The sequence below is a fragment of the Tursiops truncatus genome, chromosome 9 (assembly GCF_011762595.2).
Source record: "Tursiops truncatus isolate mTurTru1 chromosome 9, mTurTru1.mat.Y, whole genome shotgun sequence".
Classification (NCBI taxonomy): domain Eukaryota; kingdom Metazoa; phylum Chordata; class Mammalia; order Artiodactyla; family Delphinidae; genus Tursiops; species Tursiops truncatus.
This window is the reverse complement of record NC_047042.1, coordinates 20,059,219-20,078,714: the sequence shown is the minus strand read 5'-3', so window position 1 is coordinate 20,078,714 and position 19,496 is coordinate 20,059,219. Positions and strand designations below refer to the sequence as shown.

At 36.8% G+C, this 19,496-nt stretch overlaps 1 protein-coding gene across 1 annotated transcript in view; it reads right to left on the bottom strand.

The window, feature by feature from the left end:
• The window catches only part of FBXL13 (F-box and leucine rich repeat protein 13), a 191,123-nt gene that overhangs the window by 24,648 nt on the left and 146,979 nt on the right, over positions 1–19,496 (bottom strand). The window contains 2 exon segments of the mRNA XM_033862761.2: positions 125–162; positions 165–205. Of these exon segments, the coding sequence (XP_033718652.2) occupies positions 125–162; positions 165–205 (79 nt within the window).

Here is a 19,496-nt window from a genome sequence, read left to right as displayed (position 1 = left end):
GGATCACATATGTATTGTTACAGTTCCAATCCACTTCTTTTTTCTGTTGTGACCTACAAAGATTATTTGATTTGTGCTTAATTTTCAATCTTAATTCTTTAACGAAGAACTGTAATTATCTTACCTGAATTCCAATATCAGTGATTTTATCACACTCAGATAAAGTTCCTTTAATTTTTTATGCCTGGAAAGTGTCATCAAACCCAAAAAATGTTTAATATAAAGATTATTTGATGATTATAATTTAGTATGGAAGGTATATTTCCAATGAGATAACAATTATGCAAACTAAAAGAAATTTAGCTTCTGTCTTCTATTTCTTTACACTTAACAAATCATAAAATCACTTTGGTTAGACAGCATTGTTAAATAAAATTTTCAGGTTGTCCCTAATGTTTTACAAAAAGTGTTAGAAATCCCAGAGGCAGGAAACTTCTTATCTTGCCTTCTGTTTCCAGGTAAATGTTATACGAATCAATATAAAGAAACCTTAAAGACCCCTAAGCTTACAGCTTTGTTTTGAAGACGCTTCATGTGGCTAATGAATCTATTTATCAATAAATTCTTTTTTATGCCTAGCCTAAACATCTGAAAATCTTTAGCTCATTTTATTATGTTTAACTGCTTGGAGGGAGAAGAAATATCTTTATATAAAGGCGTATAGACAGATAATCATTCATCAGTAGCTCACTTCTTTTTTGGGCTAAAAGCTTTGCTTCTTTTTATTTAAAAAAATACAGATTGTACTTTTAGCCCTTCATTTTTTTATGTGTGGTTTTGCTGGCCCATTTCTCCGTACCCTCCTGCCCTAAACTGGCACAACATTCAGATAAGGAACTGACTAATGTGCATTATAGATGCCATCCTCCTGTTTTGCATTCAGGATCATATTACTTTTCTATTTCTGTTAGATATGCTTCCTAGACCATTTTCCTCATTCTATGGTCCCAGAGCTGGCTGGCAGGGAAAATGCCAGAAATGGTATATGATTTGTCCTTTTTACATTTTATTTGCAGGACTGGTTTACATTTTATTGATCGTAAAAACCACATTTGGATCGTAATTGAAAATGGGTCCTGCAAATATTATATCCCGCTTTTTTCACTGATGTACATATTAGGCCCTTTCATTTTTCAAAAACAAAAGCCAGATCAAGGAGGAAAGTGCTTGAAGTTCTGCTTCATTGAAGTCACTGTTTAAATTGCAATTTCTAATCTCATTTAACAGTCCTGTATACCACACAAAAATAAAATCACTCCATTTATACTTTTAATTTTATTGCAAATGTGGATTCTTTTGCTAGGAGCACATTATGTTTTCTGTCTCCTTATTTCAAAACAAAGAATGGGCAAACCCTGTGAAGCCATCACACGTGGTCTGGGTTCCAGATGTGGATGCTGTTTTATTCATGTTAGAAGAATTGGAGTTTAGATACTACCCCAACAGAAACTAAATGGTTTGGACAAAAATATCAAGTAAGAGATGCAAAGTTTTTCCCTTTGCCCTGTACTTGATAATAGCTAAAGATGTTTTATTATTCGATGTGGACTTTGTCTTATGAAACTATCTCTGAATAGTTTCTCTGAAGTTTTCACTTTTTTTTTATGTCTATGTAGCCATGTTAGAATTTTTTAAAGATGAGCTGTAATGAAGTATACTTGTTAAGTATGACATTTAACAGACTATAATATCTTTACCATTTTGTTCAAAATTATTTTAAAATATTAATTAGTATTAAAATGGAGTGCCACATTTCATCACTATGGTTGTTCATTAAAATGTATGGCCTCAAAATTTAATTAATTAAATATCATTAGCCATTAAGTAAATACCATTAAGTAAATCAAAACCACAGTGAGATACTAAATAAGTAAATTAAGTAAATAGCCATTAAGTAAATCAAAACCACAGTGAGATACTAAATTACTAAATACTACATACCTACTAGGATGGCTATAATTAAAAGGACAGATAATAAGATGCCTTGGCATTGTGAAGCTTATAAATGCTCCAAATTAGAAGGTGAAGCAAGTGATGGTTCCAGCATTTTACAGTCTTTCTTTATACCTTAGAAAGTCTTAAATCTCAGGTCTAGGTAAAATTCATTCATTCTTAATTCATCATTCGATAAATATTTATTTAGCATGTATTATATTGTTCAGGCTCTGGGATAGAAGCTGGGAGTATAAAGGTCAATGAGGTGCAGTGTTTACTGTCAAGGATCCCATAGTCTGGCATTAAAGACAGACGTGTACACTAGATCATTACAACCCTGTGGAAGGTAAATACTGTGCACGGTGGTCGAACCAAAGAGGAAAGATGAGGGCACTACTTTGGATTAGAGAAGACTGCATGGAGGAGAGTCATGAGTGGGGAAGTGTAAATTGCCAAGAAAGCTACAAAGGGAAGGACATTCCAGGCTGAAGGAACAGAATGTGCAAAAGCATTGAGGTATGAAATAGTATGGCATGTATATGGAACTATGTAGCATGGCATGATTAGATTTACATGGATTTTTAAAATATCTGAAAAGCTGATCTAAGAATTTCTGTTAAGGAATAAACTGCAGGGTTTTGTTTTTGTTTTGTTTTGTTTAATACCTTGTTAAGTGCTTGGGGGGGAAAGTCCTGGGGGTTGGCTGTGCCAAGCTTTTACTTCTGGGAGGGATAAGAAGAGGAAGGTGGGAGGACAAGACTAAGAAAGAAGCAAAGAGGAGCCAACCAGATGGAGTGACTGGGCCTCAGTGAGGCAAAGAGCAGGTGGGTACTTAAATTTTCAGGGAAGTTGTAGCATCATGAAAATGTAAATCCTCCTTCATCTCCCTCAAAAGTCAGCCAAACTCACGAATGCTTTGCAGGAAAGGTTCTGGTTTATTTTCCCAAAATTTAGAAGGGGCTAAATTTTGTAATCAGGTAAAATGCAAAGGAAAGCAGATGGTGTGGTAGCCTGGAGAAGTCACTAGCATTACAGGTTGTATGAGAATGCGAAGCCTTAGGAATTCATAGGAATCCTGGGGAGCGCCTTGCTCCTTCATAGGCCATGGAATTGAGAGACCTGGATCTTAGGGGTCCAGGCGTCCCTAGTGAAAAATTGGCTTATATTGTAGCTCTGGTCCATTGAAGGGAGTGTCAAGACTTAAGACTCAAAAGGAAGCAGGCACCAAGCCATGAGAGCCTCGTACATTATTCTGGAATGTGGATTTTATCCTATGCAACATTGTTAAACAAAACTTTCCCTCTTTAGGGAATAAGTGACAATAATGCAAAAAGAATGAGGATGTGTTTCAAAAGAGGTATAGAGATCACAGGGCAGGGGGTGATTGCTTTTAGTTGGAAGGAATAGGTGACAGTCTAGAAGAGACTTTCACAGAGGAAGAAGAATCTGAATTAAGCCTTAAAGTCTGGGTAAGATTTTGACAAAGGAATAGGAACAGTGTTTCAGACTGAGGAAGCAGCATGAACAAAGGCTTCATTTGGAAAGTGTGAGTTGTTTGGAAAATAGTTCAGATTGGGGTCACTGGGAGTAGTGGGTGGGAACACTACATGCTGCCAGGAACAGATAGATGTACACCAGATAGTTGGGAGCAAACAAATCCTTTGAAAACTATTCTTTTTTTCCCCCAATTTTACATCTGGAATTGCTTAGGTGATATAGATAGACATCAGCAATGAACGAGTTACCAAATGTTGGAATGGTATGTGTGTCTGTGTGTACTTACTATATGACTGAGTCATACTACTCCAGGCTTAGAATATCACCAACATAAACATAAAACATACTTCCCCCAACTCTTTATTTTTAAAATATTCAAATCTACAGCCAGGTTCAAAGAATGGTATAATGAACACTTACATATCCTTTACCTAAATTCACCAGTTATAAATACTTTGCCACATTTTGCTTAATTGCTGTTATAGTTTTACTGATATTTATGTGTGAATATAGTTTTATATGTATATATAATATATATATTTTAAATTCATATGTGTAGTGTGAACCATTTGAAAATAAGTTTCAGCTATCTTGATGCTTTACCTCTGAATATTCTATATGCATCTTCCTAGGAATAAGGACATTTTCCTATGTAACTATATAGGATTATGTATATATAATATGATACTGAAGATTAACAGTACTACCATACTATATAATATAGAGTCAGTATTCAAATTTGCTTTTTATCCAGTCCTCAGAGTTCACACGTTACATTTGGTTGCATGTCTCTTTAGCCTTTTTTTTTTTCTTTAAATGTTGTCTTTCAAGATCCCAGGCCAGCCATTACGTAAAATGTCCCACATTCTGGATTTGTCTGACTGTTCCTTATGATTAGATTCTAGGTAAACATTTTCTGTAAAACTACTACCTAGGTGCAGTTTCATTAGAACTGTATTTTTTTCTGTTTATTTAATAAATAATCCATGATGTGATCCTTTGAGACCGCATGAATTCCCTGTTTCCCAACAACGTTTCAGTCAATGATTTGAGCATTAATTGATGATCCTTGCCTAAATCAGTTATTTTGCTGAAAGTTGCAAAATGCTGAGTTTTCTGATTCTATCCTTTCTTCTAAATATAGAATCTGTTATTTATTTAAACCTTTTTTTCCATCACTCTTTCCCTTATTTCCTGCTGAATAGTTTGAGAGGTACTTTGAACAAAAGATTATTTTAGACATAACAACTAGCTGTCCCAGTTAATTTGTTGTGTTACCTATTAATCTTTTTTATTAAGATATAATTAACATATAACATTATATTAGTTTTAGGTGTACATATAGTGATTCAGTATTTGTATGTATCGTGAAATGACCATCACAATAAGTCTGTTTAACATCTGTCACCATATATAGTTACAATTTTTTTTCTTGTGATGAGAACTTCTAAGATCTCTCTTAGCAATTTTCAGATATACAATACATTATTATTAACTGTAGTCACCATGCTGTACTTTACACCCCATGACTTATTTATTTTATAACTAGAAGTTTGTACCTTTTAGCCCCCTTCACCCATTTTGCCCACACCCCCCAACCCCACCTCCACCAATTACCAATCTCTTCTCTGTGTCTATGAGGTTTTTATTTGTTTTTTTTTAGATTCCACATATAAATGAGATCATACAGTATTTATCCCTCTGTGTCTGACTTTTTTCACTTGGCATTGTGCCCTCAAGGTTCATCCATGTTGTCACAAATGGCAAGATTTCCTTCTTTTTTATGGCTAAATATATATATATATATATATACACCACATTTTCTTTATCCAGTCATCCATCAATGGACACTTCGGTTGTTCCCATGTCTTGGCTATTGTAAATAATGCTGCAGTGAACAGGGGGTTATATATATCTTTCTAAATTAATGTTTTCATTTCCTTTGGAAAATCTAGATCATATGATAGTTCTATTTTTAATTTCTTGAGGAACCGTCGTACTGTTTTCCATAGTGGCTACACCAATTTACATTCCTACCAACAGTGCACAAGCAGTCCCATTTCTCCACATTCTCACAAACACTTGTTATTTCTTATCTTTTTGGTAATAGCCATTCTAACAGGCAACAGTCTTTTAATTTTCCCAAACTCCTGTTAAGCGCATTTACAAAATGGAGTTACTGTTTTGCTTGGTGTAATTATGTTGTTTGTTGGCAAAAGATGACACACTGAGGAAAATAAAAACATCAGTATGTTGCCCTATTATAAGACTAAATATTTGGTCATAATTAAAAAACAAGTTTTATATATTGTTGAGGAAACCTTGTTAATCAGCTTCACAATCTGAAAGATTTAGTCTTTACAACTTGCACATGGCTTTTCTTCTGAGAGTCTGTGCTTTTAGAAAAAGTCTGGAAGATGGTCTAGGCATTATGGAATACTAACTTTAGAATAAAATACAATGTAGTTTATCTGATAGCCAGGAACCATCCTTGTTTATGGTATATTTCAGTTTGGAAACTGTCAGCACTTTAATACAGGCACACCAGAACAGTAAATAAGCATAAATAAATTTTATAATCTGTTCTGCGTATAATTAAAGAAAGTCTCTTGAAAAAATCTGTATAAAATTACGTAAGATTGCATAGTTTGTCCAACTTTTAATTCATTTTTTCTTGAATACTCTTTATAAGCAGTAGCTTGTAGGCTTTCAATATTAAAACACTGAAACAAACCTCTCTTCCATAGTCATGACATAAGCCATTGTAAAGTATGGAGAAAATATGACACATGATTAATAACTACATTATAAGGAGTTCATACAAATTGGCAGGAATATTGAGACCCCTCAATATATAAATGACTAAAGAATCTAAACAGAAAATTCACATAAAATACAATCACAAAGATAAACAAATATAGGGGGAAATTTCTCTGAGAAATCTATAAATATAATCTATACAATTTAGGATATTTGAATATAGGATGTTGGAAAATACATTCTATGAAATAAGATGGAATGAGGTACCCAGGAGTCTAGGATGACTGAGGACTTTGATGTAATTATTGGGGGTGTAGATCATGAGAAATCTAAAAAGAACAAAAGATCCCTAACAGCAAACATAAGAAGCCTCCTTTCTTGCTGCTTTTTTTTTTTTTTGAGGGTAAAATGGGATATAAGTTGTTGTGATAGAGGGGATACAGTTAGAAGGTGTTGTTGAAAATCCTTTGCGTAAATTTTCTGCTTTCAGTAATGCTTAAATTGTAATATATGGAATGCCTATGATTCCTTGTCAAACATACTGAGAAACAAAACAAAACAAAAGGGAAGATTCTGAAGTCAAATGGGTGTCTGTCTTTTTTGTCAGCCAGGACCAAATGAGCTCTTAGTCAGGAGAGATGTGCCCTGGTACTGGATTGAAACATGTTGAAATGGAATTCAGCATCTTGTGTCCAAGTCCTAATCCTTTTCTTAGGATTCTTTTCCTGGTTAATGGTACCACCATGTCCACAGCTGACCAGATAAAAACCTGGATATTATCTGTGTCTACTCCTCTCCCCACTGCTCCCCATATCCAATCAATCACCAAGCCCGCCCTACCTATACTACCTCCTAAAAATCTCTTATGCATGCCTCATCTGCCACCATGATCAAAACCTCATTATTTCTAGTGTCATTGCAATACCTTTCCCATTCTTAAATAGATCCCCCTTACCGTTATGTCTGTGTACACAAATCTGTATGAGTCGTACTTAGAGTTCTTCAGTGGCTCCCATTGCATATAGCACAGTCTGAATCGCTTTGCGAGGCCATACACATTCTGCCCTCCTCCTCTTTCTCCATCCTCATCTCCTGCCACATCCTCCGTCTTCTCAGGCCATGCTATGCCAATACAAAGTCACCTGTGGATCTCCCAACATATAACCCTCTGTCATGTCTCTATGCCTCCCCCCCTGCTTCTTCCTTCATTGAGAATGCCCTTCTCTTCTTTACCTCACAAACACCTACTGAAGCTCTTAGCTGCACCTCAAAAGCTGAAGAGCATCTCCTGACTCCTCCACAGAGACAACAGGGACAAAAGCACTCACTTTCCAACTCATCCATGCTGCCAAGATGCAGTGCAGTACACATATCTCCATAACAGCAAATATACCTCATTATGTCATAATTCCAATAAATTATTGCGAAGATGCATTGAATGTTTACCGTGTGCCACACACTTATGTTAAGCACTTTACAAATCCTCACAACACTATGAGGAAAGTAATATTATAATTACTGTTTTAAAGAGAGGGTAATGGAGGCACAGAGTAACTTGCCTGAACTCTCATAGTGTTGTGACACCAGTAAGGATGTGAAGCCACACTCTGAACTCATTCTTTTAGTAACTTTTAGCCATGTAATGTTGTTACTCTTGTTGTTGTTTTGCCACTAAGGTGTACCTTGAGACCAGGCTGTGTAAGTTTAATACTCCTATAACCTTGCATAGCGTTTGACACACAGTTGACAATGAATAAGTATTTGTGAATGAATGAGTAGTCTATTTATAAAATTATTTTTATGGACCCAGTTTTCCCTTATCTTGCTGGCATACTCTCAGAATTCTTGGATGAAATCTAGTTCCCTTTGTAATTGTGTGAATCAGTGTTAACATTTATATAATGTTTCTTTCTAAAAGATTTGCTGTGTTTGGTGTTGCCTACCACATTCTCTTAGGAGTAAAGAACAAAACTTTTATTGGAAATATGTTTTATCTCAATTAACACATCCTCTTTCTAAAATCATTGATAATGCTATCTTGTACAATGTCCATGAAAATGTATCTTAACCTCACAAGTGATCTTCCCCTTTATACTCTGGTTAGCAATTACAATTTTATAAAAATAATTTACCTTTTCTTCTTAATTATTTTTATTTATTTCTACTTACTTGATTATTAGTATGAATTTTGTATCATACTTCTTTTTGAAATGTGTCAACCTTTCCACCCTAATTTACCAACCTACAAGTCTAAAGGAAAGTAGGCTTTGGTCAATACACAGAAATTGGTCCTCTATATGTTTATGGAGGGAAGGAAAATTAGCATCTCTGTTACCTGGAAATAGAAAAGTCACCTTGAGTCTACTTGCCTCCTACCTGATGGAGGTTGAGAGGAAAGTTATATCAACCAGATATTCTCCTTGAGGGAAAAGACAAGCTCAGGATGGTCACTTCTTTTTGCAATGATTTTAGTAGGCATTTTGCTGGAAACAGGAGAAAATTGACTGGAACTTCTATAAGGAAAACAACTATTGCTAGTGATGGGACCAGCAGACTCATATAAGGCCACTGGCTGGGAAGAAGGGCCTGGAATGGACTAAGGAGAGGTCCAGCTTCATATGAAAAAGTTCAGTAGGGCAGACTTCTAATGTGTTTTTTGTTTTTAATCCAAGGCAAATCCATTTGTCTCTGAGTTATTCTGCTTTCTTTTAACTCCCATTCTTTCTATTTCTTAAATCTCAAGAGATTTCATGTGCTTCCTCCTTTAGGGGTTGTGCTACACTAAACCTCAGGCTTTATTTGTATGTGTGTTCCATGCAGATGGGTGGTCTCTTGAAAGCATATCATCAGATTAAGACATGCAACTGTAAGCTCTCCCACTCCAGCTCAGATCATAGCTAAGAAAATGTGGAATTTTTAAAAGTCTAAGTGTTTGGTTTACAGGAAGGAAACGGTACCAGATCCATTCATTCCCTCACTCACTGACTCACTGATCAAATATTTTACACACCTCTATGTACTAAGCATAATGCTGGGCATCCCAAAGATAGGATGATCCAGCCTCTGCCCTCAAGAAACTTACAATTTGTAAGGAGATAGGCGTGGAAAAAAATATTAAAATATATCGAGCTGATTCTTTATTGGAGGCATTATAAAGTACAGCGGAAGCACAAGGCAGGTAGATCCTAAGCCTGCCCAGGAATTCCAGAAGAGCTTCACACAGCTGAAACTTGAGGGATGAGCAAGAATTTACTAGGTGGACAAGAAGAAAGGCTGTTTCCGACAGAGAGATTAACTCACAGAAATGGGAAGGCAAGGAGAGCATGCCATGTTTGCGGAGCTGTAGGAGAGTCAGTTCTATATCTCTGGAGCAAAGATGAAAGGTGGGAGTCATCTGGAAGTGAGGCTGCACAAGTAGGCAGGAACCACCTCAGGAAGAGCTTGGTCCTCCACAGTAGACTATTTAGACTTTATGCTGAAAGCAACGTAGAGCTCCTGAAGAAGTCTGAGCAAGGAAGTGAAAGGCTCAGGTTTGCATGGTGCAAGATCACACCACAGCAGAGTGGAGAACAGATCTGAGGACAGTGATACTTAAGGCAAGAGAGGTTAGTAAGGAGAAATGGTGCTTGAACTATGGCAGTGGCAGCAGGGTTGGAGGGGAGGCAGGAGACAGATATAGGAGATATTGTTGAAGTTCTCACATTGGCTTATTTTTTTTGGCTAGAAATATCTGAAACTAAATGACCTTATAACATATACAGTTAAAATTAAGATGGAAACCACACGCCAATATTCAATTAGGAATACTGGTTTTTTTGTTTGTTTTGCAGTTCAATTTGAAAATAATTAGGGTGCTACCCAAATGAGGCCATCTAAAAGCATAACACCCCTCTAGGGGACTATACTGTAATGTGGCAGAGATAAGATACAATATATTAGGAACTAAAGAACACTTATTTAGAAAACCATCTAGAGTAATTAATCTCACCATGTGATTTATGTTTTCTTAAAGAGAGAATGCATCAATAAAATAAAACCTATTGATATTGCCTTGAAATGACCTAGGTTGAGAGTGTGAATTTTTTTTGAATTTTATTTTATTTTTTTATACAGCAGTTTCTTATTAGTTATCCATTTAATATATATTATCGTATATATGTCAATCCCAATCTCCCAATTCATCACACCACCACCACCATCACCCCCCGCCACTTTCCCCCCTTGGTGTCCATACGTTTGTTCTCTATATCTGTGTCTCAATTTCTGCCCTGCAAACCGGTTCATCTGTACCATTTTTCTAGGTTCCACATATATGTGTTAATACACGATATTTGCTTTGCTCTTTCTGACTTACTTCACTCTATATTAGAGTCTCTAGATCCATCCACGTCTCTACAAATGACTCAATTTCGTTCCTTCTTATGGCTGAGTAATATTCCATTGTATATATGTACCACATCTTCTTTATCCATTTGTCTGTCAATGGGCATTTAGGTTGCTTCCATGACCTGGCTATTGTAAATAGTGCTGCAATGAACATTGGGGTGCATGTGTATTTTTGAATTGTGGTTTTCTCTGGGTATATGCCCAGTAGTGGGATTGCTGGGTCATATGGTCATTTTATTTTTAGTTTTTTAATGAACCTCCATACTGTTCTCCATAGTGGCTGTATCAATTTACATTCCCACCAACAGTGCAAGAGAGTTCCTTTTCTCCACACCCTCTCCAGCAGTTGTTGTTTGTAGATTTTCTGATGATGCCCATTCTAACTGGTGTGAGGTGATACCTCATTGTAGTTTTGATTTGCATTTCTCTAATAATTAGTCATGTTGAGCAGCTTTTTATGTGCCTCTTGGCCATCCGTATATCTTCTTTGGAGAAATGTCTATTTAGGCCTTCTTCCCATTTTTGGATTGGGTTGTTGGTTTTTTTAATATTGAGCTGCATGAGCTGTTTATATATTTTGGAGATTAATCCTTTGTCCATTGATTCGTTTGCAAATATTTTCTCCCATTCTGAGGGTTGTTTTTTCATCTTGTTTGTAGTTTCCTTTGCTGTGCAAAAGCTTTTAAGTTTCATTAGGTCCCATTTGTTTATTTTTGGTTTTATTTCCATTACTCTAGGAGGTGGATCAAAAAAGATCTTGGTGTGATTTATGTCAAAGAGTGTTGTTCCTATGTTTTCCTCTAAGAATTTTACAGTGTCGGTCTTATATATAGATCTCTAATCCATTTTGAGTTTATTTTTGTGTGTGGTGTTAGGGAGTATTCTAATTTCATTCTTTTACATGTAGCTGTCCAGTTTTCCCAGCACCACTTATTGAAGAGACTGTCTTTTCTCCATTGTATGACCTTGCCTCCTTTGTCAGAAATTAGTTGACCATAGGTGTGTGGGTTTACCTCTGGGCTTTCTATCTTGTTCCATTGATCTATGTTTCTGTTTTTGTGCCAGTACCATATTGTCTTGATTACTGTAGCTTTGTAGTATTCTATGAAGTCAGGGAGTCTGATTCCTCCAGCTCCGTTTCATTCCCTCAAGACTGCTTTGGCTATTTGGGGTCTTTTGTGTCTCCATACAAATTTTAAGATTTTTTGTTCTAGTTCTGTAAAAAATGCCATTGGTAACTTGATAGGGATTGCATTGAATCTGTAGATTGCTTTGGGTAGTATAGTCATTTTCACAATATTGACTCTTCCAATCCAAGAACATGGTATATCTCTCCATCTGTTTGTAGCATCTTTAATTTCTTTCATCAGTGTCTTATAGTTTTCTGCATACAGGTCTTTTGTCTCCTTAAGTAGGTTTATTCCTCGGTATTTTGTTCTTTTTGTTGCAGTGGTAAATGGGAGTGTTTCCTTAATTTCTCTTTCATATTTTGTACCATTAGTGCATAGGAATTCAAGAGATTTCTGTGCATTAATTTTGTATCCTGCAACTTTACCAAATTCACTGATTAGCTCTAGTAGTTTTCTGGTGGCATCTTTAGGATTCTCTATGTATAGTATCATGTCATCTGCAAACAGTGACAGTTTTACTTCTTCTTTTCCCATTTGTATTCCTTTTATTTCTTTTTCTTCTCTGATTGCCATGACTAGGACTTACAAAACTATGTTGAATAACAGTGGTGAGAGTGGACATCCTTGTCTTGTTCCTGATCTTCGAGGAAATGCTTTCAGTTTTTCCCCATTTAGAATGATGTTTGCTGTGGGTTTGTTGTATATGGCCTTTATTATGTTGAGGTAAGTTCCCTCAGTGCCCACTTTCTGAAGAGTTTTTATCATAAATGGGTGTTGAATTTTGTCAGAAGCTTTTTCTGCTTCTATTGAGATGATCATCTGGTTTTTATTCTTCAATTTGTTAATGTGGTGTATCACATTGATTGATTTGCGTATATTGAAGAATCCTTGCATCCCTGGGATAAATCCCACTTGATCATGGTGTATAATCCTTTTAATGTGTTGCTGGATCCTGTTTGCTAGTATTTTGTTGAGGATTTTTGCATCTATATTCACCAGTGATATTGGTCTGTAATTTTCTTTTTTTGTAGTATCTTTGTCTGGCTTTGGTATCAGGGTGATGGTGGCCTCATAGAACGAGTTTGGGAGTGTTCCTTCTTCTGCGATTTTTTGGAAGAGTTTGAGAAGGGTGGGTGTTAGCTCTTCTCTAAATGTTTGATAGAATTCACCTTTGAAGCCATCTGGTCCTGGACTTTTGTTTGTTGGAAGATTTTAAATCACAGTTTCAATTTCATTACTTGTGATTGGCCTGTTCATATTTTCTATTTCTTCCTGGTTCAGTCTTGGAAGGTTATAACTTTCTAAGAATTTGTCCATTTCTTTCAGGTTGTCCATTTTACTGGCATAGAGTTGCCTGTAGTAGTCTCTTAGGATGCTTTGTATTTCTGTGGTGTCTGTTGTAACTTCTTTTTCATTTCTAATTTTATTGATTTGAGTCCTCTCCCTCGTTTTCTTGATGAGTCTGGCTAATGGTTTATCAATTTTGTTTACCTTCTCAAAGAACCAGCTTTTAGTTTTATTGATCTTTGCTCTTGTTTTCTTTTTTCTATTTCATTTATTTATGCTCTGATCTTTATGATTTCTTTCCTTCTGCTAACTTTGGGTTTTGTTTGTTCCTCTTTCTCTAGTTCTTTTAGTGTAAGGTTAGATTGTTTATTTGAGATGTTTGTTGTTTCTTGAGGTAGGCTTGTATTGCTATAAACTCCCTCTTACAACTGCTTTTGCTGCATCCCATAGGTTTTGGATCATCATGTTTTCATTGTCACTTGTCTCTAGGTATTTTTTGATTTTCTCCTTGATTTCTTCAGTGATCTCTTGGTTACTTAGTAATGTGCTGTTTAGCCTCCATGTGTTTATGTTTTTTACGTTTTTTTCCCTGTAATTGATTTCTAATCTCATAGTGTTGTGGTCAGAAAAGATGCTTGATATGATTTCCGTTTTCTTAAATTTACTGAGGCTTGATTTGTGACCCAAGATGTGATCTTTCTTGGAGAATGTTCCATGTGCACTTGGGAAGAAAGTGTAATCTGCTCTTTTGGGATGGAATGTCCTACAAATATCAATTAAATCTATCTGGTCTATTGTGTCATTTAAAGCTTGTGTTTCCTTATTAATTTTCTGTTTGGACAATCTGTCCATTGGTGTAAGTGAGGTGTTAAAGTCCCCCACTATTATTGTGTTACTGTCAATTTCCTCTTTTATAACTGTTAGCAGTTGCCTTATGTATTGAGGTGCTCCTATGTTGGGTGCATATATATTTATAATTGTTATATCTCTTCTTGGATTGATCCCTTGATCATTATGTAGTGTCCTTCCTTGTCTCTTGTAACATGCTTTATTTTAAAGTCTATTTTTTCTGATATGAGTATTGCTACTCCAGCTTTCCTTTGATTTCCATTTGCATGAAATATCTTTTTCCATCCCCTCATTTTCAATCTGTATATGTCCTTAGGTCTGAAGTGGGTCTCTTGTAGACAGCATATGTATGAGTCTTGTTTTTGTATCCATTCAGCGAGCCTGTGTCTTTTGGTTGGAGCATTTAATCCATTTACATTAAGGTAGTTATCGATATGTATATTTCTATTCCCATTTTCTTAATTGTTTTGGGTTTTTTATTGTAGGTCTTTTCCTTCTCTTGTGTTTCCTGCCTACAGAAGTTCGTTTAGCATTTGTTGTAGAGCTGGTTTGGTGGTGCTGAATTCTCTTAGCTTTTGCTTGCCTGTAAAGCTTTTGACTTCTCCATCGAATCTGAATGAGATCCTTGCTGGGTAGAGTAATCTTGGTTGTAGCTTCTTCCCTTTCATCACTTTAAATATGTCATGCCACTCCTTTCTGGCTTGTAGAGTTTCTGGTGAGAAATCAGCTGTTAATGTTATGGGAGTTCTCATGTATGTTATTTGTCATTTTTCCCTTGCTGCTTTCAGTAATTTTTCTTTGTCTTTAATTTTTGCCAAATTGATTACTGTGTGTCTAGACGTGTTTCTCCTTGGGTTTATCCTGCCTCGGACTCTCTGCGCTTCCTGGACTTGGATGGCTTTTTCCTTTCCCTGTTAGGGAAGTTTTTGACTTCCCTAACATGGGAAATATTTTCTCGGGTCTTTCTCTCTCTCTTCTCCTTCTGGGACGCATATAATGCGAATGTTGTTGCATTTAATGTTGTCCCAGTGGTCTCTTAGGCTATCTTCATTTCTTTTCATTCTTTTTTCTTTATTCTGTTCTGCAGCAGTGAATTCCACCATTCTGTCTTCCAGGTCACTTATCCATTCTTCTGCCTCAGTTATTCTGCTACTAATTCTTTCTAGTGTATTTTTCATTTCTGTTATTGTATTGTTCATCTCTGTTTGTTTTTTCTTTAAATCCTCGAGGTGTTTTTCTTTAATTCTAGGTCTTTGTTAAACATTTCTTGTATCTTCTTGATCTTTGCCTCCATTCTTTTTCCGAGGTCCTGGATCATCTTCACTATCATTATTCTGAATTCTTTTTCTGGAAGGTTGCCTATCTCTACTTCATTTAGTTGTTTTTCTGGGGTTTTATCTTGTTCCTTCATCTGGTACATAGCCTTCTGCCTTTTCATCTTGTCTGTCTTTCTGTGAATGTGGTTTTTGTTCCATAGGCTGCAGGATTGTAATTCTTCTTGCTTCTGCCGTCTGCCCTCTCGTGGATAAGGCTATCTAAGAGGCTTGTGAGAGTGTGATTTTCTGATAATTACAGATAGCATGCCTAATGTTTAGTATCTATAAAATTACATCCAGAATATCTTAAAAGGCATTATCAGCCCATGTCAAGATTCTACAGCTATTGTCAGGAACATCAGGGATTACTTGCTTAGCATCTACCTACCCAAGCACAAGAGTGGGAGGAGGAGCATCCCAAGCAGAAAGTATAATATATATAAAGATCCTGAGATAGGAAAGAATTTGGCTTGTTTGAGGAGCTTGAAAGTGGCAGTGGGGCTGGAGGAAAGAGAATGAGAGGAGCAGGCACATGAAATGATATCAGAGGGGTTGGCAGGCATCTGTTTAATTAATGGTAAATGTTCTTTCAAATTTTGGTCTTTCTCCGATTTTATTTTTGTTTTATTAGACGTTGTTGGTTATTCCCTCAACATTCCACACATGACTACACTCACCTGATTCTCTTACAATATTTTTCATCTTCTCTCTTTAGTATCCTTCATGGATTTATCTTCTTCCCATTCTTTAAATATTGGTGTTCTGTTGTGTTCTTCCTGGGTACACATCTCTCCTTACTCCCTACACTGTCTCTCCGGATCTTGGCCACATTCACACCTCCATGCTGATGACTCCTAAATCTGAGTCTTCCTTCAGGATCTCTCTCCCAAGCCTTTGGCCTGAATATCCCATACACTCTGACTCAGTCTGATAAAACTGACATCACCTTTCCCTCAAAACCTGTTACTTTTCCTACATTACCTAAGTTTCTTTCAGGTAGGACTTCCATCCGCCCAAAGCCAGATTTTGGAATCATTCTTATCCTCCCCCTCACCCCCAGGCTCTTATCTTCCACATCTAATCAGTCATCAAGTTCTTTGAATTTTACCTCCTAAGTAGTCTTGAATATGTTCTTTCCATACTACTTCTGTCCTGTGACCTAGTTCAAGAACTCCTCATCTCTTTCTTTAACTATTGAAGTAACTCCCACTGGTCTCCCCTCCAGTCTGTCACCCAGAGAATAACCCAAATAATCTAAAATGGGAGGCTGACTCTGACTGTGGCTCCCCTTCTAGATGCTACTTCATCATCCACTGATTCAAGTCCAGGCTCCTTGGGGATAACGTGATATTCCCTCAGTGACATCTCCTTTTCACAGTATATTCTAGCAGTACTAAGCTACGTAAAGTTCCTTCAACAAGCATGCATTTGCATGCTTCTGTGTTAGACAGACTGAGTTAATAGATCCTTTTCTCTGCTTCCTCTACCACTACACCTGCCACACCATATTTAAATTAGTCACACCCTTCCAAACTGGGCTGCAGGGAACAGATCTTATTCAAATTTGGTGCCCTAGAGCTCAGCATTTGTTCCTTCATTCAATGTGTACTTATCGAGTGTCTGCTACCCCCAGGGAAAACAGCAGTGAACAAAACAAAGTCTCAGCCTCATGGATCTCACATTCCAGTGAGGGGACTCCAGGAGATGGCCTACACAGTAGGCACTCATGGTGAAAACTTTTGAAAATCAGGCAAATGAAAGAGTCTTCTTAAAGCCCCTGTCTAAGCATACTGTCTGGAACATTGCTCTGACTCATTTTTCCTTTAAACAAGTATGGTGGTGACTAAAACAGTTTAAGCAACAGATTGAACTGCCCTAACTGTGGATCCTGTGGTCTTCAGCAAATGATAATTCTCCTAACTAGAGTGGAAAACATTTTCCTGTATACATGGAGATATAACCTTATATTCAAACAATCCTCTGGGGTAAGTAGAGAACAAATAACATCCCACTAAATTAGACATTAAGAAAAAGTTATGGAAAGTTAAAGAGTTTTAAAGATAGCTTAAAATACCATCACATTAATAAGCTATTTCCTTCACTTACAAACCCTATCCTGTTTATATTGGAAAAGTTGATGTTTTTCCTTTTCTATAAAATATGCTTATTAGATAACTTCCTAAGTAACTTTTATTCATGGATGATGTAATACATTAGTCACTATTGTCCACAAAAAGAATGGCCGAAGACAGTAAAATAATTATAAAAAATGTATAAAGTTTGAAATAACTGTGTTCTCTTCTTGGCTTCCCCCATTTAAATTAGCTCTCTCAATTAAACATCTTTTTGGATTTCTAAATATCTGTAGTTTTGCCTTTGCTGATTAACTTGCTCATAAGTATCCATGACTTTCTGAACACAGTGCCCCATCACCCACTGCAACCCTAGAGAGCTTTTCTACCTCCAAAGAGTAAATTTCACTGATATCCCTGCTTATTTCCGGAGCGCTTATACATCTCTATAAAGCTGTCTTGCAGGTGACTCAAACTAAACATGCCTATTTTCCCAACCTGTAGCCAACCTGTTCCTCCCCCTATGGAAGGGACACAGCTCAGTAAAGGACACCACCATTTATACAGATGCTCAAGCCAAAAATCTGGCATCATCCTTGATTCCCTCCCCCTCTTCCTTACCCCCATACTCCTTCTATCCCTAGCTCCCGTTGATTCTTTCTTCTAAATGTCCCTCAATCTGCTGTGCCAGCCCTACTACCATCTCCCTGGTTATAGCCCTAATATAGACCCTCATAATTTTTCACCTGGATTACTTTATAATTGGTCACTAGTGCATAGGGACCTTTTCAAAATGTCAGTCTGACTGTGTTACTGTCTAATTGACAATACTGAATGTCCTTCCATTGCCAACAAGGCAGAGAACAAACTCCTCACTGTGGCTTCTGGGCCCCTTATGACCTGGCCCCCGCCTACCTCTCAAACATCATCTCTCACCACTCTCCTCCTAATCAAGCTATACCTAAATGTGCAGATTTCCTTGATGCGACCATACTTTCAACCTCTCTACCTTTGTGCGAGCTTTTTCTTTGGCTCACCACATACTCTTTCTCCTTCTCTCGTAAAAGAAGATCTTCTCTGACTCTCTGAGCCAGGTTAAGTTTCCCATCTGTTTGTTTCCCACACCCATCATGTTTTGTAACCACTTGTCTCACACCTGTCTTCCACTAGAATGTAAGGGCTAGGAGGAGGGGCCCTGTCTGTTTTGTTCAGCCCAGTATCCCCAGCACCAAGCACAATGTAATTGGAGTATATTTTTGTTAACTAAGTAAGTAGTGTGATTGTAACTAAAAACTCACTAGTGAAAAGAATTGTGAGTGAACATAATTATTAGAAAACATAAATTGTTTTTTTCCCAAAGGTGTAAGTGGTCACATTTGATCTCTGGTGAATATCTGTAACATTCCAGAGTTTAAATCTCGAATGTTAAGTCTATAGTCATATTTGCACTTCATCAGACCTACAATCCAGGCTGGTGTTTAGCTGCCTGAGTTGACATCTGGGCTGACTCATTTTAATTTGACTGTTTGAGGTTAGCTTCCACAGCTGTTGTAGCACTATGTTGTCAATGATTTGACTTTTAGATCACAATTTAACTTACTTGGAGGAAGAAAACAACAGCCTTCAGAAGACATATTTTTCAGACTTTTGGCAGAAAACAACTAGCTTTCTTCTCCATAGGTGCTCTTTCAGATTGTGTGTATTCTTTACAAGAAAATTAAAAGTGAATGGGACTTGAGGCTATATTCCTAAGTTTTTAACTTTTCCTCAGTTAAAAATTTTAATATATGGTCTTCGAAAATAAAAACTGAGCTTTTCGCAAATGCTAAAAACTAGGATAGAGCATCTGAGCCTACCTTCGTTAATTCAACAAATGTTCACCAGATCCTTCAGGCTTGTGATGAGTGCTGTGGTGGAATTATATTTTGATGTACTTTAAAATGTGCTTTGATCCTTCTTGTTACCCTGTGACCCTTCAGTCAACAGCCTGGCCTTCTACTTATATGTGTCAGGGAAGGGTTTTTACAGAACAACACAGGAGAAAGACATCCTAGACTTGTAAGCTTTAAATTCTAAACCCTGAAAGACTTGGAACATGACATTTTTAAAAACCATGTAATCAGTTGGAACATTTCTTCCACCCTCAGATTAGACAAAGAATCTATGCCAAGAGAAGAGACTGGGAGCAAAGAAGAGAAGAGGGGAGAGGAGCAGAGGGGGAAGGAGAAGAGAAAGGAGAGAGGAGAAGAAGGGAGAGAGAAGCG